Consider the following 26,369-nt stretch of genomic DNA (forward strand, 5'->3'; position numbering starts at 1 on the left):
TGCATTGAAAATATCCTATGTGCCATCACCAGTGGCCTGGAGAGAGATCTATGTCCAGATCGACTGCTTGTAGTTCCCACTGACGCCGCTAGGTGGCATCTGATTAACTCCACGGTTGTTGGCATGGAAAAGGATGCATGTGCCATTCAGTATTCAGTGAAGTCTGAGTGTTGATTTATAATCACTACTCAGATCCCTTAATCGGGCAGGTAGGTTAGAAAATTTAAAAAGGGAAATGGATAGGTTAAAGTTAGATATAGTGAGAATTAGTGAAGTTCGGTGGCAGGAGGAACAAGACTTCTGGTCAGGTGAATACAGGGTTATAAATACAAAATCAAATAGGGGTTATGTAGGGGTAGGTTTAATAATGAATAAAGAAATAGGAGTGTGGGTAAGCTACTACCAACAGCATAGTGAATGCATTATTGTGGCCAAGATAGACACGAAGCCCACGCCTACTACAGTAGTACAAGTTTATATGCCAACTAGCTCTGCAGATGATGAAGAAATTGATGAAATGTATGATGAGATAAAAGAAATTATTCAGGTAGTGAAGGGAGACGAAAATTTAATAGTCATGGGTGACTGTAATTCGACAGTAGGAAAAGGAAGAGAAGGAAACGTAGTAGGTGAATATGGATTGGAGCTAAGAAATGAAAGAGGAAGCCGCCTGGTAGAATTTACACAGAGCATAACTTAATCATAGCTAACACTTGGTTCAAGAATTATGAAAGAAGGTTGTATACATGGAAGAACCCTGGAGATACTAGAAGGTCTCAGATAGATTATATAATGGTAAAACAGAGATTTAGGAACCAGGTTTTAAATTGTAAGACATTTCCAGGTGCAGATGTGTACTCTGACCACAACCTATTGGTTATGAACTGTAGATTAAAACTGAAGAAACTGCAAAAAAGTGGGAATTTAAGGAGATGGGACCTGGATAAACTGAAAGAACCAGAGGTTGTACTGAGTTTCAGGGAGAGCATAAGGGAACAATTGACAAGAATGGGGGAAAGAAATACAGTAGAAGAAGAATGGGTAGATTTGAGGAATGAAATAGTGAAGGCAGCAGAGGATCAAGTAGGTAAAAAGACGAGGGCTAGTAGAAATCCTTGGGTAACAGAAGAGATACTGAATTTAATTGATGAAAGAAGAAAATACAAAAAAGCAGTAAGTGAAACAGGCAAAAAGGAATACAAACGTCTCAAAAATGAGATCAACAGGAAGTGCAAAATGGCTAAGCAAGGATGGCTAGAGGACAAATGTAGAGGCTTATCTCACTAGGGGTAAGATAGATACTGCCTACAGAAAAATTAAAGAGACCTTTGGAGAAAAGAGAACCACTTGCATGAATATCAAGAGCTCAGTTCTAAGGAAAGAAGGGAAAGCAGAAAGGTGGAAGGAGTATATAGAGGATCTATACAAGGACAATGTACTTGAGGACAATATTATGGAAATGGAAGAGGATGTAGACGAAGATGAAATGAGAGATACGATACTGCATGAAGAGTTTGACAGAGCCGTGAAAAACCTGAGTCGAAACAAGGCCCCAGGAGTAGACAACATTCCATTGGAACTACTGACGGCCTTGGGAGAGCCAGTCCTGACAAAACTCTACCATCTGGTGAGCAAGATATATGAGACAGGCGAAATACCCTCAGACTTCAAGAAGAATATAAGAATTCCAATCGCAAAGAAAGTAGGTGTCGCAAAGAAAGTAGGTGTTGAGAGATGTGAAAATTACGAAACTATCAGTTTAATAAGTCACGGCCACAAAATTCTAACACAGATTCCTTACAGACGAATGGAAAAACTAGTAGAAGCCGACCTTGGGGAAGATCAGTTTGGATTCCATAGAAATATCGGAACATGTGAGGCAATACTGACACTGTGACTTATCTTAGAAGAAAGATTAAGGAAAGGCAAACCTATGTTTCTAGCATTTGTAGACTTAGAGAAAGCTCTTGACAATGTTGACTGGAATACTCTCTTTCAAATTCTAAAGGTGGCAGGGGTAAAATACAGGGAGTGAAAGGCTATTTACAATTTGTACAGAAACCAGATGGCAGTTATAAGAGTTGAGGGACATGAAAGGGAAGCAGTGGTTGGGAAGGGAGTGAGACAGGGTTGTAGCCTCTCCCCAATGTTATTCAATCTGTATATTGAGCAAGCAGCAAAGGAAACAAAAGGAAAATTCGGAGTAGGTATTAAAATCCATGGAGAAGAAATAAAAACTTTGAGGTTCACCGATCACATTGTAATTCTGTCAGAGACAGCAAAGGACTTCGAAGAGCAGTTGAACGGAATGGACAGTGTCTTGAAAAGAGGATATAAGATGAACATCAACAAAAGCAAAATGAGGATAATGGAATGTCGTCGAATTTAATCAGGTGATGCTGAGGGAATTAGATTAGGAAATGAGACACTTAAAGTAGTAAAGGAGTTTTGCTATTTGGGGAGCAAAGGAACTGATGATGGTCGAAGTAGAGAGGATATAAAATGTAGACTGGCAATGGCAAGGAAAGCATTTCTGAAGAAGAGAAATTTGTTAACATCGAGTATAGATTTAAGTGTCAGGAAGTCGTTTCTGAAAGTATTTGTATGGAGTGGAGCCATATATGGAAGTGAAACATGGACGATAAATAGTTTAAACAAGAAGAGAATAGAAGCGTTTGAAATGTGGTGTCACAGAAGAATGCTGAAGATTAGATGGGTAGATCACATAACTAGTGAGGAGGTACTGAATAGAATTGCCAAGAAGAGGAGTTTGTGGCACAACTTGACTAGAAGAAGGGATCGGTTGGTAGGACATATTCTGAGGCATCAAGGGATCACCAATTTATTATTGGAGGACAGCGTGGAGGGTAAAAATTGTAGAGGGAGACCAAGAGATGAATACACTAAGCAAATTAAGAGGGATGTAGGTTGCAGTAGGTACTGGGATATGAAGAAGCTTGCACAGGATAGGGTAGCATGGAGAGCTGCATCAAATCAGTCTCGGGACTGAAGACCACAACAACAACAACAACAACAACTCATTTAAGTGCGTTTTGACGCTTACTGCAGAATTATATAGAGCTAAGATGTGAAGGAACATCCCAAAAGTGAAAGAAGTGTATAAACCTCTAGACAAGGTATGTTTCAATCAGTTCTTTGTTAAATATAACAACATAATCAGCACATTGTTTGCATTGAACTCCTTCAATATTGTTGCTGATACCACTGTGTTAATTCTATCCAGGCTTCCTGTAAATGCCGATATGCATATGCCAATCATTAATCAAGAGCGACATCCAGAAGATGTATGAGGATTTCTCTCATTCAGCAAAAGATGCACAAGGCACGTATTTAATGAGTCAAATTCAACTGACGAACATTTGCAATAAAATGTCATGGGAGCAATGAAGATCCAGCAGACAGCAGAAGGCAAGTGTCAGCTACATACACTATTCCATCACGGCAAGAAACCATATGGGTCTGTAACAATACCTTCTTAGCTGTTTTCAGAATATCGAGAAAGAAAACCAACTGTTCTTGGAACATTTAAAGGAAGGAGATATAGTGTTCAGGGATGCCCGAGGCACTTCCACCGCATCTCAGCAAAGCAGTGCCTCAATCCTGACTTAAACATTAATCAGCTTTATCATGCATTCGAGGAAAAATTTCCTGAAACACATATTGATGGTTGATTTTATCGCAGAGTCTTCAAGAGAGAATTCCCTAATCTGCATTTTAGATGACTTGAGAACAGATACCTGCCGTACCTGCAATAAATTCACCTGTGAAATAAACACCAGTAGTGGGGTGTCCAGATTCGCTGCAATTTCTGCAAAAGAGCTTCACCTCAGGAAAGCTGAAAAAGCTGTAAGTCTTTTTTCTACTCAATATCCTTTGAGCACTGTAGTGAATGTAGCTATCAATATGCAACAGGTTATTTTCACACCCACTTTAACACTTAGTAACATGTTTTATATGCGCCAGCTGTCGAATTACAACTTGTGTATTCATAAGGGAAATTCTGCAGTCATGTGTATGTGGCATGAAGGAATTGGAGGCCTTGGAGGCAATGCTATTGCATCATGCCTTTTAAAGGTTCTGTCCAATCGATTGACACCTAAGCGCCAGCTGGAAATATGGTGTGACAACTGCAGTGGTCAGAATAAGAACAAGATGGTGTTGTTGGTTGTAATGCATCTAGTAGTGAGGGATACTATGATTCCATTGAACTGAAGTTTCTGGTCTCTTGAGATTTTGGCGTTACTGAAAAATGAAAATGCATTTGCAAAGCCATGGTGCCAGAAGAACTTCAGAGTGTAGTGAGATTGTCGCGGATACACAACCCATTTCAGGTGGTGCCAATGGAAAAATCTGATTTCTCTTATGTCTCCCGTGCCTGTGATGAGTTTATACACACAACAGCATTACAGATCACTAACAAATCATGGATCAAAGTGCCTGTGGCAGATTCACCACAAATTAAAACAAAGAAAACCTTCAATGAGATGGAAGCATGGGAGCATCATACTATTTTCAAGAAGGGAAAATATGAAGAATTAGAGAACACGCATGCCTTCAACAATGAGACACATGTAATAAACATCAACAATGCCAAGAAAAAAGATTTATTGGCTAAGTTTGATTATCTAGCTCCAAAATATCATCAGTTCTACAAGGACATCTCCTCTTCATAACTTTTTATTATTGTGTATAACAATGACTTTAATACCTTTTGTTAATATCTATAGTGAGAATTGTTCAAAACACACAACAAAATTGATTGTACCTGAAAATTGCAAGAAATAAAGCAATTTCTAAAGTCCCAGTTACATTTTCTTAACACCTGAAAGATTTACTTTTTGGCACTTACACCCTTTTCCATGTCAGCTCTTCAATTGTGTTACCATCAGAACTGGTACTATGCTTGTTCAAGTATTAACATGAAACCCTTATTGGAGGTCATTTAGGGAATTTTAAAACTATGACAAAGATCTGCACAACTGTATTTGGAAAAGGATGGACAGAGAGATCCAGAGGATTGTACAGTCCTGTGAGACCTGTTGCCTAAGTAAATCTGCATTGGACAGCTGACCATGGTTACTGTCCTCTGATGTTATTCCAGCTCTGATGAACAAATTGTACATTGATTACCTTGGTCTGTTTCCATGGTCAAAGGAGCGGATTCACTTTGCATTGGTTTGCATGGATGTGTGTATGCATTTTTGTTGATTAATTTCCACTAGGAATGATAATGCAATGACAAGTATCAAAGGAAAATATTGATACTTTTGGGTCATCCCAAGTACTAGTATCATGTAATGCCACAGCTTTAACATTGGTGGTGTTTAGGAACTTATGTTTTGAGATGGCAATAGCACAGACCACCACAACACCTTACTATCCAAATCCCTCATTTGTGGAATGAGCCACTCAAAATTTATGTGCAGCGCTCATTGCCTTCCACCACAATGATAAAACTAAGTGGGATACATCCTTGTATTCATTAAGCAACATGTTCAACACTGCTGTTCATGAAGTGCACAAGAATACCCTGGCCAATCTGTCATTTTCATTCAAACCTAATTTGCCCTTCTCCAACCTGTGGTGCTTGATTGATTTGTGTCGGAGGGGACTGACGCTATGCAGTTCTAAGGAATGTGGAAGTGGGCTAGCAAAAATCTGTAAAGGAATCATGAAAGGACTGCTCAGCATTATAATGAGAGAGGCAGCCCACATCACTGAAGCCAAATGATCAGACATTTCCCAAAAATTTTTGATGCTGTGTGCAAGGACACCAATAAGGTCATGGACAAGCTTTTTGCCCTGTTTCAGAGGACTTGTCCAAATCATACAGTTCATCACTCCAGTTAGGTTCCTGGTAAAAGATCTGAAGAGCAGACTTATTTTTAGTGCTTGTATCTCCCGGCCTAAACCGTATCTGGGAGAAACTGTTCCTGACTGTAACTAAGACATTCTTTATTGTACTGCATACCTCAGTGGACCTATAGAGCAATGTTTTTGGTATTTAATAGTACAGTTTAGTTAAAATTAAGACATTTTATGTGGCAATTTGTTTATTTCATATAATCAGAAGGTTGTATATGTGTCTTTTGGCAGCCTTTCATGTTGGTTAATAGGTATGTGGAAGTTTTCCAACCTCATTCCTTCACCTGGGGCCTTAAGTTTTGTGGTGGGAGGATGTGCCATCATCAGACATGCCATATCCATGACAATTTAAAAGACCATGTGAATAGAGCTACAGTTATCCCAGTGCTACAGTGTTGTCAAGCAGTCATACATGAAGTATTGGAAGACCTGCTTGGGTAGCTGTTGACTGGTGGATGTCCATCAATAAAAATGTGGTTGATGGGCTCAAGTACAGTTCATCCATCACAGTTTCAGTAAAGAAATCTGTCCCGTGTTCTTACTGGATTATGTGTGCAGGGATTTGCCTTTGAGCTGTTTATGTGCTGTAGTGAAATTTTCACTCTGAAGCAGAATGTGCACTGATATGAAACTTCCTGGCAGATTAAAACTGTGTGCCAGACTGAGGCTCGAACTCAGGACCTTTGCGTTTCACGGGCAAGAGCTCTACCATCTGAGCTACCTAAGCATGACTCACACCCTGTCCTCACAGCCTTAATTCTGCTGGTATCTTGTCTCCTACCTTCCAAACTTCACAGAAGCTCTCCAGTGAACCTTGCAGAACTAGCACTCCTGGAAAAAAGTATATTAAGGAGGCATGGCTTTGCCACAGCCTAAGGGATGTTTCCAGAATGAAATTTTCACTCTGCAGTGGAGTGTGCACTCATATGAAACTTCCTGGCAGATTAAAACCATGTGCTGGACCGAGGCTCGAACTCCAGACCTTTTCCTTTTGCGGGCAAGAGCTCTACCATCTGAGTAACCCAAGCAAAACTCACGCCTCGGCCTCACAGCCTCAATTCTGCCAGTACGTTGTCTCCTATCTTCCAAACTTCACAGAAGCTCTCCTGCTGTGCTATGTTCTGCATGCTGCTCTTTCCAGGCTCTGGCATACTTTGTGAGTCTGTCTGCTGCATGGGTATTGTATTTAAAGGAAGCAGGTGGTACTACTGTGTAATGTATATATGCTATTGTTCTGTGTAGGGACAACTACTTTAATTTTCAATGCTGTCAAATGATTATATGACTGACTGATCTTACCTGATTTTGGGTACAAGGTTTAAGTTGAATTGCTGGTTTATATAACTTAGTGAGAATGAAAGGGATGAACCAAGGTAGAATGGCAATATTCAACCCACACATTTACACTGTGCACCCTATAAAAAGATGAAGAAATGGTCTCATTGGCAAAATTAACTATAGACATAAAATTAAACTCTAAATGAGGGAACATAAAATGTGAAGTCTGCAATTTTCGTTATTGACTCCACTCCTAGTTTTAAACTGTATGAATGACCTTCCACTGGCTACAATGGGCTGTTCAAAAGCTGTAATGTTTGTGGTAAATGATAACAAAACTAATCTAATACATGATTCATTCACTTAACTATCCATTCAATCATTAATTCATTCATCATGTTCTGTACATACCATCAACAAGGAGAACTTTGATACATGTGGAACAAGGTATAGAGTGACAAAACACAATATAATCATAGAAAAGTAATCTGTAGCCTACACAGTATCAACAATAAATGGTCACAATATTGCTTGATGCTATTCGTGATTAAACAATCTAAAATTAACCAAGTAAATTAAAAATAAAGCTGCTACTAAGGAAAAAAGCTCTTGTTTCTTCATTTATATTAAATATCTCCTGTTTTAGCTTAATATTTGCTTGACTACATTGGTAGTTTTAAAAGAAAATAGTTACTCAGCTCTATAAATACAAACTCAGATTTACAGTACACTACTGCTTGTCATGCAGCTCTAAGTGAACTCTTCAGCTTATTATGTGGTTAACATAAATTTTCAGTTCGTGTGTTGAGATGTTCAATTAATTTTTAGAAAAAGTGACTAATGAAGTTATTTGTTATTGAGGACCAGAAAAATTAGCATTTTGTAATAAATGTGAAATAGTTGTGAATTCTGCCTCAAAACACAAAAAATGCGAAATTACTTAATCCATTAATGTCCATGGTATGTTATATCATATGTTGCACATGTGTCTTTATTTTGTATTGTTACCATTAGATGGGATGGTGTAGGCTGTTTACAATTGTTTGTGTGCAGTCAGTGGTTGCTGCTCCACAACAATGGTAGTTTTCAGTGACGGAAGAATGCCGTTACTGCACAGTTAGCCATTTCTTCTTATTGCTACTCTGAACTGGCAAGATAATGTGCAGCAGGTAAGAATTTTATCCTATACTCAAACTGCTTATATTGATATGAATGTTTGCCTTATGGTTTTAATTTTAGATCAGCATAACAATTAAGCATGATGTTGTTTCTGGTTGTAAACTCTTTATCTAAACATATGTAATAGAGTAATTCTTTGTGGTATGATATACCATACAATGGGAAACTATCACTACTTTAAATGTAATTCAGGAAACATTTCTTTCTTTTTTTTTCTTTTAGAGTAATATACTAGATGCAGTTGTTTATTTTACTGATGGGTCAAACAAATACTATTATAATCCTGACAATCCCCATGAGGCAGAAGAGATTCTAAAACTACTTGAGAATCTCAGTGATGTAGGTAATATCTGAAGTGAAATAGCATGAGCTGGATTTAGTCCTTCTTGCACCACATGGTGGAAATGATTCTGATTGTGATGATGCTCCTAGTGATGATGAAAGACTCATTAGTTTCAGTGATACCTGTAAAGGATTTCTTTGTTAGCCAATGGAGGTACAAGCCACTTCAGAACCAAACAGAAATGATGTTATTCACAGCCTGCAAGAGAAAGCAACAACGGGGATAAGAACACACCAGAACTATCAAATTAAATATAAATCAATACCACGGAAGTGGATATCACAGGAACTGAAAACCATGAATGTTGGCAGTCAAGTAGAATTAACTGACAATACATCAGAGCCTTTTCTTGTGGCTAGAATGAATCAGTCTCATAAGATGCATGTAGACATATTAAAGGAAGTTTTCAATTAAGAGTTTATGGAGTACATTTGTAAAGAGACAGTGAAATATGCTGCTCAGAAAGGATATTTAGATTTTCAATTTTCAGTTGATGAATTACACAAATATTTTGGAATTCTTATTATTTCTGGTTACAATCCAGTACCTTTTAGAAGAAGGAATTGGGAGACAGGGGTGGATACTTACAGTTATCTTGTAAGTAATTCACTCAGTAGAAACAGGTTTGAACAAATAGGGAAAACCTGTTCACTATGGTTGCAAGTTAAGGTGACCTGCAACATCCGAGGGGTATGTTGTGATGTTCAGTCCTTACTCTGGTGCTGGTGACAAAGAAGAAGGAAAAACACTGGGAACTGCAACTACACAAAAAAATTATATATGTTTTCTTCCTCCTAATTCAGTTTTCTGTCTTGACAACTGTTTCAACTCTCTGCCACTCTTGGAATCAGTAAGCAAGCATGAATTACGCTGCATTGCCACTATCCAAAGAGGCAGGATTGAGAAAGTGTCCCTGAAAGACGTAAAAAAGGAACCTCATGGATCTTATCGTGTACTTCAAAATGAGCACCATTCCCTGCTAAGGGGCATGACAACAGCCAAAGGACATTAGTAACAAATCTGCAAATCAATTATTGTCTTACCAAGGGGACCTGCAAGAGATGGAGTAAAGCAGAACAAAAGCACAGAACCATGCCTCAATTCAGCTAACTACAACTCTACAACAAAGGGATCTCTTTGACAACCAGAGACAACCAGGATCCACTCCAAGAAATGATACTGGCCACTTTCTAGAGTCTGCCTTGTTGGTAGCCTTATCAATATGTGGATGCTGTATAGAAAGGTGAATAACAGAAGTTTGTTGGAGATCCGAAGAAGTGTTATACTGTCTCTAGTGAGATCACTAGTAATGGATAAATCTCGAGGGCCCATGCCGGACAAATGATATCTGTAGTGAGAATGTTGGACACTTTGTCAACAAATTCTAACTCAGAGAAGATGTAAAAATTGTAGAAAATGCACAAAATTATGTGGTATAAAATCTAATGTTGTGGTATAAAAATCTAATGTTGTGGTATAAAATCTAATGTTGTCGGAAGTTCCATGCGGCTTTTCGCGGATGATGCTGTAGTATACAGAGAAGTTGCAGCATTAGAAAATTGTAGCGAAATGCAGGAAGATCTGCAGCGGATAGGCACTTGGTGCAGGGAGTGGCAACTGTCCCTTAACATAGACAAATGTAATGTATTGCGAATACATAGAAAGAAGGATCCTTTATTGTATGATTATATGATAGCGTGACAAACACTGGTAGCAGTTACTTCTGTAAAATATCTGGGAGTATGCGTGCGGAGCGATTTAAAGTGGAATGATCATATAAAATTAATTGTTGGTAAGGCGGGTACCAGGTTGAGGTTCATTGGGAGAGTGCTTGGAAAATGTGGTCCATCATCAAAGGAGGTGGCTTACAAAACACTCGTTCGACCTGTACTTGAGTATTGCTCATCAGTGTGGGATCCGTACCAGATCGGTTTGACGGAGGAGATAGAGAAGATCCAAAGAAGAGCAGTGCGTTTCGTCACAGGGTTATTTGGTAACCGTGATAGCGTTACGGAGATGTTTAATAAACTCAAGTGGCAGACTCTACAAGAGAGGCGCTCTGCATCGCGGTGTAGATTGCTCGCCAGGTTTCGAGAGGGTGCGTTTCTGGATGAGGTATTGAATATATTGCTTCCCCCTACTTATACCTCCCGAGGAGATCACGAATGTAAAATTAGAGAGATTAGAGCGCGCACGGAGGCTTTCAGACAGTCGTTGTTCCCGCGAACCATACGCGACTGGAACAGGAAAGGGAGGTAATGACAGTGGCACGTAAAGTGCCCTCCGCCACACACCGTTGGGTGGCTTGCGGAGTATAAATGTAGATGTTAGATGTAGATTCTTGTTTTTTGCAGTATCACAGGTAAACATTGTGCAAAATAGAGAACTTGTCACTGATATAATGTGATGGACTTCATCCAGTTTGTTTTTATTTTCCCAACATCATTAATGACATAATTGTAAATTAGAAAAACAATAGTGTATAAGTTTTCATTAATAAAATTACATACACTTAAAAATTTTCATTATGCCATTGAACAGTAAATGCTAATGCCCATCTTATGTTTTATCATATGTGAAATAAAATAGTGAAAAAATTAAAAAATAACATTTTGGTCATTGATATTTAAAAGAACTACACTGATTTAATTTCATCAAGATCAAAGACAAAAAAAATAAAGTTTTGGGCATTAATGGGTTAACAGGCGCTATTTCATAGTGAATTGTCTCCAGATAAGCTATTTATCAGAGATGGTTTCAAACAGCCTTATTTTCTGCATAAAATGTCAAAAATCTAAGCAGTCACTGGCATTACACATCATCTGGTGAATCCCAATGTAGTACTCAGCCATGGGACCTAGCATCTTATAAGAAAGAAACACGTGCATTTGTTTGTTAGCTAGAGCACAAAAAATAGTGTGATGCGGACAGTTTTAACATTGCATGTTTTGAACTGTAGTTGCATTGAATACCACTAGTGGTTAGGCCTAAACTACTTCATTAACAATATATACACCTTCATAATGACTGTTTCTTTCACCTAGGAAAAAATTAATACTGTACTCACCTGGGTCTACAAGCACTATTTCCACAAGATCACCCAAATCAAATTCAATAACATACGGGCAGTTACAGAATTCATCATCACATTCACTACTCTCAGGTTGTATATTTGGGCAGAAATTTTCAGAAGATATCAAATTTCTCTGGGTTAGCAAAGGCACTGGTGGATATTTAAAAGTAACATTGTTTACTTGAGGATATGGGCCTGGTATCTGCAATGAGTCTGAAAAATAAAGTTATTTAAAAAATAACAATTCCATGACACAAAATATACATTTGCATCACACACCCACAGTTTAATGGGGTTTACTCAGCGGTCAGCAAAAGCTTATCCCCAAGTGTAAAATAGATGGTACAACTGAGTTTTATTGTTGATTTGAAGTTTAAGTCATCCATAGCGTTGAAAACAGAACTATTACTACTACAAAATTAAATAATAAGTGTAATCTTAGGTTATTTATATTATGATTAGTAATAATATAGTGACTGTAGCACTAAATATACAAAGATATACCTAAAAACAAAGATGATGTGACTTACCAAACAAAAGCGCTGGCACGTCGATAGACACACAAACAAACACAAACATACACACAAAATTCAAGCTTTCGGAACAAACTGTTGCCTCATCAGGAAAGAGGGAAGGAGAGGGAAAGACGAAAGGATGTGGGTTTTAAGGGAGAGGGTAAGGAGTCATTCCAATACCGGGAGCGGAAAGACTTACCTTAGGGGGAAAAAAGGACAGGTATACACTCGTACACACACTCATATCCATCTGCACATACACAGACACAAGCAGACATTTGTAAACTCTTTGCCTTTACAAATGTCTGCTTGTGTCTGTGTATGTGCGGATGGATATGAGTGTGTGTGCGAGTGTATACCTGTCCTTTTTTTCCCATAAGGTAAGTCTTTCCGCTCCCGGTATTGGAATGACTCCTTACCCTCTCCCTTAAAACCCACATCCTTTCGTCTTTCCCTCTCCTTCCCTCTTTCCTGATGAGGCAACAGTTTGTTGTGAAAGCTTGAATTTTGTGTGTATGTTTGTGTTTGTTTGTGTGTCTATCGACGTGCCAGCGCTTTCGTTTGGTAAGTCACATCATCTTTGTTTTTAGGTATATTTTTCCCATGTGGAATGTTTCCCTCTATTAATAAATATACAAAGATGTACATTCCACGTTGGTTCACCCAGCTTCCACACTCGGTGACACATAACAATATAATATTGCAGTACTAAATATACACAGATGTACATTCCATGTTGGTTCATCCAGAGCTTCCACACTCAGTGACACAAAGTAAAACCAATTTTTTAAATGTGATCAATTGGTCAATTTTCCTCAGACATTCTGTAAATCCTGTCTCTCTTTATCAGACTAGTGCACTTTCATTCATTGATTGTTAACAGGGTGATTCTATGAGAGAGATGCTTTGCAAACACTATACAAGATATGATTAGAAAGTTTTAAGAATGGATCCAGAATGGATCCACTGCTGCTTACTGGTTTAACGGGCAGGTACACGGAGGGTGAGGAGTGAGTCATTGCCTTGTCCTTGAATGCCCTCTGCCAGGAAATTGTGTTTCCTTTATTCAGTTAATTGTGGTAGCTAGCTGAGTGCTGTTCTCTTAGGGCTTGTTGCTGGATTCTGTCTACATGAAAATGGACGTAAAAATGGAGCAATGAGTTTGTGTAAAATTTTGTTTTAAAACTGGAAAATCAGCTTCTGAGACTTACCAACTATTTAAAACAGCTTTTGTAGATAATTATATGAGCCAGTCAATTTTTTTTTGTCTGGTTCAACAGATTTTAAAATGGCCACAAATCATTTGAAGATGAACCACTTTCCAGCAATCCTTCCACCTCAAAAACGAATGAAAATGTTGTGAAAGTTCATGACTTAATGCACTCTGATCATAGACTTACAATTAGGGAGATGGCTGATGAACTTAATTTAAGTTTCTATGCAGTTCAGTCAATTTTAACTGAAGATCTGAACATATGTCAAGTGTCCACAAAATTCATTCCAAAAGTGTTGTCAAGTGACCAGAGACAATACCGACTTGAAGTGTGCCAAGAACTGATTAATCGGACTAAAAATGACCCAGATTTATTAAATAGGGTAATAACAGGTGACAAATCATGGGTATATGGATATGATCGTGAAACCAGAGTTCAGTCTTCACAGTGGAAGACTCCAGGTTCACCACGACCAAAAAAAGCATGGCAAAGTCGATCAAAGGTGAAGACAACGTTGGTGATTTTTTTCGATTCTACCAGTATTATGCACCATGAATTTACCCCTGGAGGTCAGACTATTAACCAGAAATACTACTACTGTGTCCTGGAGTGTTTGTGTGGAAAGGTGCAGAAGAAAAGGCCTGCATTTTGGAAAGACAGGAGTTGGGTGTTACATCATGACAATTCTCCGGCTCATTGTGCCTTCTCCATCATTGAATTTTTGACCAAATTCAAAATTCCTGTGCTTCCACAACCACCACATTCCCCTGATTTGGCCCTGTGGACTTCTACCTGTTTCCTAAACTGAAATTTTCACTGAAAGGGAAGCGATTTGACTCGATTGAAGACATCCAGACACATACGGAGAGCGTTCTTAACACACTTCAGGAAAAAAAATTCCAGGAATGTTTCCCAGAGTGAAAACACCATTGGAGATGGTGTGTTCAGTCAGAAGGAGACTATTTTGAAGGAGATGTATTGTAGCAGCATGTAAGTACCACCATTGTACAATTACAAGCCCATTCTTAAAACTTACCAATCACACCTCGTATCATGAGTTTTAGGGGGGGGGGGGGGGGGGTGGGGGGGCATTTTGAACTGTGGTTGCATAAGATACTGGTAGATGTCGGGCCTGAACAACTGCAGCAAACTGTTGTGTTGTAGCCACTTCAAACTGTTTTGAGTAATGTAGGATGGCAACCCTTTGAGAGGGATATACTGTCTGCATAATACCAGAGCATGTTTTTAAAATTTGTAAACAAAAGATCAGTGCAGATTGTAAGGCCCAAGCAAAATGGGCACAAAAAAATCAAACTAATAAGACAGTTAGAAAGAGATGGTAAAATTAGTCCAAACATGTTTGTGTAAAGGAGATTACAAACAGTACAGGAAGGTGCAGAAGCAAGTCAGGGCCACAGAACTGAACACACAAAACTCTGGTGCCATGTGGCATCACGAACAGGAGTGGCAACAAAAGTCTCAACAGAGACATGTATAGGAGATGGTGAGAGGCAGACATGTTGCCTTGCAGGAGCACAAATAGCATTGGACTATAAACTTCACTAAAGTCTACTGAACACCAATTCGCAAATTGATACAGGTACAGTAAAGCATGCAAGTGTACATAACAAACTTTTTGAAACTTGTGGAAAGATTGTAATTCATGAATGTGAATGACAAACAGTAACTCGATAATGTGCTCCTGACATGGTATGAGGAAAGTGAGAATTGTGGCTCTCCTGACTGAGAATAATTTTGAGCAATTTTGACTCAATAGAGACGGTTTCTGTACTGCTGCTAAAATGTACCAAGAAATCAATATGAATCATTCAAGAAATTGAAACCATATTTTTGTTGCCACAAATATTAATCCAGTGCTGTTCTAGAACTCTAAGGGTTTTTCTGTTTCTGAGACCAATAAAATCACTTTTATAGTATACAGATCAACAACAAAGAGATGAAATTCTGAGTGATGCCAACTGCTATCACTGTCAACAATGAGAAGATGCTCACTGTGAGGTCTTCAAGCTGTGAGTACCCAGTAAATGACTGTCCAATGCTGTGTAAGACCATATCAAGTACGTCCGCTTTTGGAAGAGGAATAGTAAACATTACTAAATATACTTTAACACATCAGGAGTTTACTGAACTTTGTACAATGTTTAATATAAGAGCTATCTACAACACTGCTACTTTTGAAAGTTCTTGACCACTGGCACATTCAATAGTTAGTTTCAGCTAAGCACTGTAATATAGTTGTACACCTGTGGCTACAAAATCTCCAAGCTAGGGAATCAAAATTTTGGCATTGGGAATTCTAAGGTTAATGCAAACACACAGCAGAGTGTGATGACAGTGCTGTTAAAGTACAAATTATTCACTTTTTGATGGTCAAAACAGTCCAGAGAGTTTGTCATGTTCACATATTGTGTGTGGGCAGGGGTGCGGAGTTTGGCAGGGCCTACAGCGAAGGGAAAGTAAGTAGAAGCCATAGAATACTCAGGCAAGCAATGTGCCCACAGCAGGGGTATGCCTAGTGCTGAGGGCATAAACAGGGATCCATATCTTTATATGAAAAAGAATCAGCTAATATAAATGCAAATAAATTACTTTACTGATTTCAGTTCATAGCATTCACCAATTCATTCTGAATGCAGTCCACTGAAGATCACACAATCTAAATGGACAAAGCATCAATCTCTTGGCTGATATTTTGTTTGCACTAAATGAAGTCTGATTTGGAAAAAATAATTAGTGAACAGCTGTGGGGGACGACACTAGATGAGTAAGCAGACTGCAGACTTGAGTAAATGTTCAACACAAGCTATACCCTTGGGTAAACATCACACACAAAATTTGAATATTTTTAGCATGGTGCAGCAGATTCAGCAACTGTAAAATGTAATTATATTACATTTCAGTCTCCAGTTGCATAAGCAAAGAAACTTTACCTAGGTTTCGGCTATAATAATGTAGCCTTCTTCAGAAATGTCATAATATAAAATTAAAACATGCCAGATATTGGCCTTGTCGAACTTAAAATATTAGTACTACAGTACATAGTCATAAGACTGCATCACTTATACTAATGTTTTCCCAATAGGCCACAAAAGGGCCAAAAAGGTGGGCCATGGGCGCTGAGTCATAAGTGGGTGCCACAGCCAGCGATGCAGCGAGCTTAGCTGCTGGTCACGCGCATGCGCATACGGAGTAATACTGACTTAAAACCAGAAAATGTTAACTGAGATTATTAAGGAAAATAGTTTATTATAATAGTTCAGAGTAATAATGGCATTAAAACCATAAGCGACTGAAATTACAATTCCATAACAGGCAAAAGACATACAACAAGGGTACCGTACATAAGTAAGAATAACATTAGTTGATAACATTATTTGTTACAACAGCTAAAAATTTGCCAGTAACATCTGGAGGAACTCTGGGTAAAATAAAAGTGTTCCCTTCTTGGACATTTGTGAACCTGAAACTTAATGAGGCTGTTTATGCATAGAATTCAAACTTACCAGACTCATCCCGTTAAACATGCGACTTCTGTCATGATACCGTCCTTTTCCCTTTAGGAGCAGTACCTATATCTTACATGGGTTGATCCTAGGAGTACCCTTTCTCCTTCCATTTTGGCAGGTATGCCCCTTTTAACTTCCTAATCTATGCTACAGGTCGATCCCCTTCTTGGTGCCCCTGTCTGCACAGTATAGGTCAGCCTCTCTTGGGTCTGCCTATCTACCCTTTTCATCCAATAAATGCTGGGTGCGCTCTCCTCTTCCTTCCTGAGAAGACCTCCTGGTTCATTAACCAATCATACATCTTCATGAATACTATTCTTAAATACTCTCTCGTAAAATTATAAATCTACTTTACCTTCATATTCCACTTTCTAATATATCATCTTATACCCTAGAGTCCTCTTTCACCCCTAACTTTTACTATATAAACAGCTATCATGCACACACATAGTAGATGCTATGTCTACCTGTATTTACCAACTCCCATTAGGTACTATGCCTTTTCCCCAAGGACTAGCATGGCACATGTATTTTAGAGTGACAAAAATGACAATGCTGAACCGTCACATATCAACAACGTAATATGCGCATCAATTTAAATTTACGTATATCTGTATTCCCCTATGTCCCTTGGTGGTTCTGACATTACTTTAGGTTTCTATCTTGTAATTTCCATGTTTGTGTCTAAGTGTAATTTTGTGTGTATGTCAATGTGTGTTCATGCAGCCTGAGTCTTCAGCCTACTTATTTGAAATAAGTTGAAGGTTATAGGAAACCACAGAGAATGAGAAGGACTTCAGTGATAGCAGTACATGCATATGGAAAGAGGGCAAGGTAGATCAGTACTCAAATGAGAAGTAAGAAAGGAAAAAGCAGACAGTTGCCAAGATCGAAGAAGTGAAAGAAGATAGCCCCAAAGACAGGAAAACCCTGCCCACCCTCTTCCTCAGTATCCCTACTTCGCTGGTATTAGTCATGTTAGTCCATACACTACCCAACCCATTCAAAATCGATACAAACCCTCCCATCTACATCACATCTCATAAAAGGTATAAATTTTCTATAAAATTAGAAAATTATACACTATAATAAGATAGTTATTTCATTAGTCACCTCATATTATATTATTCTTAAATATAATATTCTATTCTGTTCATTCCATCTTAAAGTCACTCTGTTTACATAGTACCATCATATTACACCTTCTACCAGAATATTATACTATTCGCTCCATTTCATATTTAGAGATCACTGTTTATCCATGATTCTCTTAAATTAGTCACATTCTTGTAGTCATATCTGGTCACTTAAATACTAAAATGATAGGATAGTTTAAGAGGTTATGAATAGATTAGCGATAGTTGAAGATTTAAGGGAATTTGGTGTAGGAAAACTGATGTGGAAGTAACACCAAAAACAACTCAGGAACCGACGGTCGTCACTCCGCCCACTAACACGAAGTGTTAACATCCCTGGGGAACAGATGTGACTCCACCTGGATCCCATGGATCTGACATTAACTTCACTTGAGCAAATGCAAACCGGTACTTTTCATTAAATTTTGTGTGAAAGTCTTCCCACAGCAAAACAATCACCACTTTACTACATAACACAGAGCTAGGTAAAGTTATTCTATTTTCTACTCTGTCATGAAAAGTCTGAATTCTTTCCATACCTCATCGACACTTTTCTTAGTGTCATTGTGTTCATAAGAGAGAGTTGTAGCCATGGTGTTGAAGGTTATTTTCATGGCAATTCTGTCTATCATCTCCTCTACCTGTTCCTCCAGATTGCTTATATTTATAGTGTCTGACGTTGCTTGTTTTTCCTTAAAATTTCTCTCCACATCATTGACTCAAGTGTTGACACCTGCAATTTGCAATTGGACAACAGGGATCAGCTTACCCTGTCTTTCTATGCTATCGTTTAAGGTATATAGTCTTTGTTTCACTGCATTGAATGTAACATTACATATAATCTGAAATGACTGTAATTTTTCATTAAATTCAGACTCTACATGTTACACTTGTCTTCAATATCAAATTCTAATTTTTGGGTCAACTTCTGAAATTGATCATTCTGCTTTTGACTAAAATCCATAAACACTTGGTTCATTTGGACAGTTAAAGAATTACTTAATTCATTCTTTAAATCTAATCATAAATTTTCAACTTCATCATTTAATACATCAAACTTAGAATTTAAAGCTTCACCCTGTGCTTCTAATTTCTCACTTAAAGTTGTACTCAGTTCTTCTTGCAAGGAAGCATTCTGAGCATTTAAATCTGCTCTTTGAGCATCTAACTTAGCATTTAGTTCTTTTCTTAAAGAAGCATTTTGATAACTCAGTTCTTTTCTTAAAGCTGTCCACCTCCGGTAGCTGAGTGGTCAGCGTGACAGACTGTCAGTCCTAAGCGCCCGGGTTCGAAACCCAGCTGGGTCAGAGATTTTCTCCTCTCAGGGACTGGGTGTTGTGTTGTCGTAATCATCATCATTTCATCCCCATCGACTCGCAAGTCACTGAAGTGGCATCAGATTGATAGACTTGCACCAGGCGAGCGGTCTACCCGATGGAAGGCCCTCGTCACATGCCATTTTTTTTTCTTAAAGCTGCTGAATCTGCTCTCTGGGCTTTAAGTAAATTCACTACTTCAGACCAGTCAGGCCCTTCTTTAGCAATTCTCATAGCCGTGGCTGGTTCTGACATCTCTCCAACTTGTTGTATACTGTCTATGCTTCTATAGACTTTAGCTCTTGTGAGCATCTAATACTAATTTCAATTAGACCAATTACACAGTAAAAGTTCACCCCACAGTATTTTATAAAACTTTCTACTAGAATAATAAAGTTTTTATTTCACGTTCAGCTGGCATAGAATTCTTGCTGCATAGGTGAGCGAGTATAGAATCGGCACCGGTGAATAGCACAGGCACTGGCAGTGTTGAACATTGGTTGCAGCATCGGTAAGTGGACATAAAGTCAGCAACAGTGAATGGCAGCTGTTGTAGTCAGCAACCGTGGTGGGTTACTATGGCGGCATCAGCGGCTGGTTACTGCGTCGACTTCGGTTCGTTGCTGCATTGGCGTCATTAGCTGGTTACTGCGTCAACATCGGTTGATTACTGCATTGGCATAGGCACAATTTACTTGGGTGAGAAATATTTCTTCCCCACACCAAAAACTCCTTAGTCAAAAAGTTGAGATCTTCTCTCCGTTCTCTTGACGTTATTACTTTTTTCTGTCTCATATTGTGTTGCATTCGCAACTTTCTTTCTTTGGTTTATTGGACACCACACAATTATTGGAAACAATTTATCAGTTTTGTTACTGCTGGTTGCTATGCAATTCTTAACATATTCTTGTCTCAATTTACTTAAAAAATTCCTCCTTTTCGAGTACTGATCACATCGGTCACCACGTTCTGACAGTTTCCGGCGACTAGAGGAAGTAATGTGGTGCTGGTGTGCAAGACTCACACGTCCCTTTCATCATTGACCTACTTGAGGTGCTTTGCTGATCTTCTTTTCAGGATAGTTGGCTGTGACGACCTGCTCAACATCTTCTTCGAAGATATGATGCTGTTGGGAGGAATTTTCTCTATTATTAAAATGATTGCATACATTCAAAACACTTTTAAATCAATCCTGCTATATTTCACTTCCACAAACAGAACACTCAGAACACCACATAACAGTTTTCACATAAATGAATCATATTTTGTAAGCCCAATGACTCGTGGTTCATCAGAAACTGTACAGCTCAAAAAATCTCTCAAGGTTCTCATAAGTCCACCATCTGCAACTCTAGAGAGTCAGTAAGTAAGTAAGTCAAAAGTGAGTCTCTTTTCTTTTCTTTTCTTTTATATAATTCAACCGTTCACAATAATGACTGACGTAGCTCAGTCATGGAGTAAGGCGCAGTTGCTCCTTGCACTGGGCTTGTAGTTTCTGCGACTAGTGTGCCAACAACTTGGCCGCGTTGATCAGTCACCCACATTGTAGCATTCTCTTGACACATGTCCACCCTGCGCACACAGAAAACCAGCTCGAGGTAGACACTCTCCCGTCTCTCATGCTTGTACGTAAACTATTGGGAGTTCGAGACAGTGGAAAGCCGAGGGTCTCTAGAATTTGCGTTGAAATTCTCGATGCACTACACAGTTGGCTATGACTTCATATATTTGCCATCTATATTGCTGACAAAGAGTGAGCCCAGACATGGGAGGCCACATGATAATACGGCTATGTGCATGGATGATGGTACGTCACCAGGCATAGTAGGTCAAATTAAGTGTATGGACTGCACCCGTGCATTATCTCACCTGAACTACATCCATTTACAAGGGCAGACCTATATTTTGGGTGGCAGTTAGTGAGTGCTTCACCAAAATTGACTCATCATAATTTTGCTCATCTGCATTTTAAATGTCTTGGCTAGCTGCTCTAATCCAGAATTCAAAGCTGGGTGGGTTGGAGTGGTGGGCTTGTGGGTATGCTGTTACATTCATAGACTTGTTGAAACACAGATACTGTAAACTGAGGGCCACTGTAGAAAATTACCATAGTAGAAACCACAATTTCTGGAAAAGTGTTGGTGAGATCACAAATAATGGTTGACTTGACATCATAGAGTGTGTGTGTGTGTGTGTGTGTGTGTTTCTCACATTAAAAGGTGGTGATATGTATTCTTTTAAAAAAACAAAGGCACTTGGTGTGTATGCATGATACAAATTATTACTCTCTCAGATGTCTTATTCACACTTGCTAACTCATGTAATTTTGTTTTGATGTTTTATAGTATTTATTCCTTGTTCCTGTGTAAACATAATATTGCTGAAGTGTCTAAACCCCTTTGTGACCCCTAGGAGGTCTTCCAAGTCTCTACACACACCCCTAGTTTAAGGCCCCTGCCATCTTCTGTGGGAACCTTTAACAATAATGTCTCCTCTGTTTTGTGAACTAAAATTGTCTACAGTTAAATAACAATTACATTGAGCGAATTCACATATGTTCTCTGCTCCCACGGAAGAGGGAGGAGTGTAAGGTTGAGCCAGACAGTAGTGGATTCTATCATTAATTTATTTCAAAAGGTTAATTTCATTCTCTCATTATGGTACAGCATTAGCCAGCAGCTTTGGTTGCCTGTAATTTTCTCGTCCCATGGCCTGGCAACAGCAAGTCAGCACCAGGGTGGGCAATCTCAATCATGCGCCTCCCTCATGTGCTGATGAGGTAATAACGCCTAGGTGATGCTAACCAGGCCAAGCTTCAGAACTTTCCATGCCGCCCCAGCGGGTTCCTCAGCTTCTGACCAATCAGGGCAGAGGAAGCCGCGTGGCCATGCTGGAATCTCCCTGCCACCCATCGGCAAGGCTCCCTCTCTGCCGCGCACCCGGTAGCTGTGAACACCACCTGCCACTCTCGGTGCTGCGGCACCGTGTACTTTGTCTCTGTAGCTGTCACGACATTCAGACTTGTCCAAATGGCAGACGCCACTAATCATTAACTTTGCCCAGATTTGATGAGAACTATGTATCGCCTACCACTACACACTGGCTCACCCTCGCCTCCCTAGGCCTAACTCATGATGCCCATTTGAATGCATTTTTTCTGCCAGTAAATGACATTACAAAACTGGTTCAAATGATTTATTTCCACCCACCACTTAGCCACTCCAGTGATCCTGCACAGATGTGTACCCAGTACAACAGTTCATTATGGGAGGAAACCTCCATGGTACACAGTGACTATAAAGAAACTTCTAAAGACACAGAGATTACTGCATAATAGGTGTAAAACAAAGTGTAGAGCTATAGATGGACAGATGCTGAATGAAACATGTTTGGCAGTCAGTAGCTTACAATGACTACCACAGCAGAATTATGTCAAGTGATCTTTCACAGAACCCAAAGAAATTCTGGTCGTACGTAAAGGCTGTTCGTGGTGCCAAAATTGGTGTCCAGTCCCTAGCAAATGAAACAGGAACTGTAACTTAGGGTAGCAAAGCAAACACTGAAATGTTTAAGCCAATTTTCAAATGTTCCTTTACAAAAGAAAATCCAAGAGGATGGACCCAATTTAATCCTTAAACCACTGAAAAGATGGACAAAATAAGTATTAGTGTCAGGGGCGTTAGAAACAGCTTAAACTGTTAAAACTGAACAAAGCTCCAAGCCCTGATGGAATCCCTGTCAGATTGTACACTGAATTTGTGGGTTTGTTAGCCCCTCTTCAAACTATAATCTGTCCTAAGATTCTGGAACAAAAAACTCTGTCCTGTTCTTGGAAAAAGGTACAGGTGGCACCCTTCAATGAGAAGGGTGGTGGAAGTGATTCACAAAACTATCCTCCAATATCCTTGACAGTGATTTGTTGTAGAACCTTAGAACATATTTTGAGCTCAAACATAATGAGGTATCTTGAACAGAATGGCCTCCTAAATGCCAATCAGCATGGATTTCGAAAACCTTGATCATGGGTAACCCAACTTGCACTTTTCTCACATGACATACTGAAAACTTTGGATCATGGCAATCAGGTAGACACAGTGTTTCTTGATTTCCATAAATCATTTGACTCAGTACAGCACCTATGCTTATTGTCAAAAGTATGATCATATGTTGAATCAAATGAGATTTGTGACTGGATTGAGGACTTTTTGGTAGGGTGGGGACACAGTATGTTATCTTACATCAGATGTAGAAGTAACTTCAGGTGTGCCCCAGGGGAAGTGTGTTGAGACCCTTGCTATCCATATTTTATATTAATGACCTTGCAGACAATATTAATAGTAAAATCAGGCATTTTGCAGATGATGCAGTTATCTATAGTGAAGTACTATCTGAAAGAAGATGCTAAATATTCAGTCATATCTTGATAAGATTTCAACGTGTTGCAGAGATTGGCAACTTTTCTAGATGTTAAGAAATGTAAAATTTTGCACTTCACAAAACGAAACACTGTAATATCCTATGACTGAGTCATTGGTGGAATTGGCCAACTCAAACAATACCTGGGTGTAACACTTTGTAGGGATATGAAATTGAATGATCACAGAGGTGCAGTTCTGGGTAAAGCCCATGGTAGAAATTGGTTTATTGGTAGAATACTTGGGAAGTGAAATCAATCTATAAAAGAGATTGCTTACAAATCATTAGAATACTGCCCAGCATGTGGGACCCATACCACATAGAACTAATAGGAGATATTGAAGGTATACAGAGAAGGGCAGCACAAATTGTCAGATGCTTGTTTAATACCTGGAAGAGTGTCACAGGGATACTGAATGAACTGAACTGGCACACTCTTGAAGACAGACGTAAGCTATCCCAAGAAAGTCTATTAACAGAGTTTCAAGAACCAGCTTTAACTGATACTCTTGGAATATACTACAGTCCCCTATGTATTGATCACATTGGGATCAAAAGGATAACATTAGAATAATTACTAGATGCGCAGAGGCATTCAAACAATCATTCTTCCCACACTCCATAGATGAATGGAACAGGAGGAAACCCTAATAACTGGTACTATGAGACGTACCCTCTGCCATGCACCAGTGATTTGCAGAGTATAGATGCAGATTTAGAAAGTAAATTTGAACTACTATCAGATGTTAAAATCACATAAAAATTAGAAACCAAAAAACATCAATGGTTTTACATTTTAATAAAGTTTAATAGATATTGTAAAACAAGATTATGTGCCCGTTATTCATTTCTGATTTACCAAGACATGGTATTTATGTGAGGTGATACTATAACAGGCAACTGTTTCTGAGTTATTGCTTGTGCTGGGTTATTATGTACCACTGTGGATAGTTCTAAATATGTATTTTCTCTAAAAAATATTCTTGGAATTGCATAGTACACTTCGGAAACAGAAACGTGAAATTCCGGCAAAATCTTGTCAATAAATCATATGAAGTGTGACATTCAAAATTTGATTTCACAAAGTGTTTAACAATATGCTCCTACGTCCTCAAGAAAAGTAAATCAGAATTCATGCTATCATCAATGCATCATGACAAACGCATTGATCAGCAGAGTAGTAAACCTGGTAGTATTCTATTTTACAGTTCTACAAAGGGGAGAGGGGGGGGGAGGGGGTGGATGCTCTTGATCAGAAGATAAATGTGGATGAAGATGTAAAAGGTGGCCATTAGGCATATGATGGGCTGCAATGGATATTGCTATTGTCAACAGTTCCGTAATATGGCAGTACTCCAATCCCAACACAAAGATGTCACATTGCCAATTTATGAAAGAATTACCAACAACTTGAACTGAAAAGCACATGAAACTACATGCTACTGTACCAACTCCATCAACAAGTTTGAAAACATTAATTAACTCAGCATTTCGTTTGGAAGAGCAGTTCCAATCATCAAGCTCATGTGGACCTACAAAGTGTCAAAGATGTAACTTTTGTTCAAGAAATCATGACAAAAATGTGTGTTAGTCACTTGTTCAAGATGCAACAAATATGTCTGTAAAAACCACAGTCAGCAGAAGATATTATGTGTACAATGCAACAAATACTAACTGTATCATGAACAACAATATTTTAGAAATTGAAATTTTTGTTAAGCATGAAGTATTGGCTGTTAATTTCTATACTATACATAAAAAATACATTTCCCCTTTCAGAGATTAATTTGGGCCTTAATCAACTAGACAGATGAAGTAAAAAAGAAGAGTTACTACTAAAATGAAAAAGTTTGTTACTTTTAAATTAGCTCTGGAATGAGAATTGAAAAAAATGTAGACATTAAAATAAACATGTTTTTTATGAATTTTTGTCTTTCTTATACCTCACATTTAGATTAAAGCAATTATAAACAAGTTGAAATGAATGTGTATAAAACAATTACCAAAAAAAATTAATCGAAGTAAATGGAGATATTAATAATTTTTGGGTCACTAATGACCCCACAATAGTAGTTGTGATAGTCAAAAATATCGATAGTAACCCAGGGCTAATTAGAGATTTTTTTTATAAGATTATCTACTGTCTTCTGTTGCCAATAGACTACAAAGTGACTGGTTGTGAAGAATTTGTATTATTTAGAACTTAAGATTTCTCTGTTTTGAACAACAAAGTGATTGCAGCTTTACACAGCAGTTTCTGAGTAATTATAAAAATTCAATACATTGATGAGAATGTTCATTCAAAACTAACAATAACCATATTTTGCTGTGCAGTTTTTTTTCTTTTTTCCTTTTTTTTCATAGCACTGAAGAAGTTAGAATGTTACAAACTGAATGGATATACAAAAAAGAAAATTCTGCATCTACAGCAGATTCAGAAAACCACTGTGAAATGTATGAAACAGACTATTTCCCATTGTGTAACT

At 38.5% G+C, this 26,369-nt stretch overlaps 1 protein-coding gene across 1 annotated transcript in view; it reads right to left on the reverse strand.

Moving 5' to 3' along the window:
* Positions 1 to 26,369, reverse strand: part of LOC126455534 (uncharacterized) — a 205,752-nt gene that overhangs the window by 43,002 nt on the left and 136,381 nt on the right. The window contains exon 9 of the mRNA XM_050091284.1: positions 11,754 to 11,972. Within this exon, the coding sequence (XP_049947241.1) occupies positions 11,754 to 11,972 (219 nt within the window). The remainder of the gene's footprint in view (positions 1 to 11,753; positions 11,973 to 26,369) is intronic.

This window comes from Schistocerca serialis, chromosome 2 (genome assembly GCF_023864345.2).
Source record: "Schistocerca serialis cubense isolate TAMUIC-IGC-003099 chromosome 2, iqSchSeri2.2, whole genome shotgun sequence".
Taxonomy (NCBI): Eukaryota; Metazoa; Arthropoda; class Insecta; order Orthoptera; family Acrididae; genus Schistocerca; species Schistocerca serialis.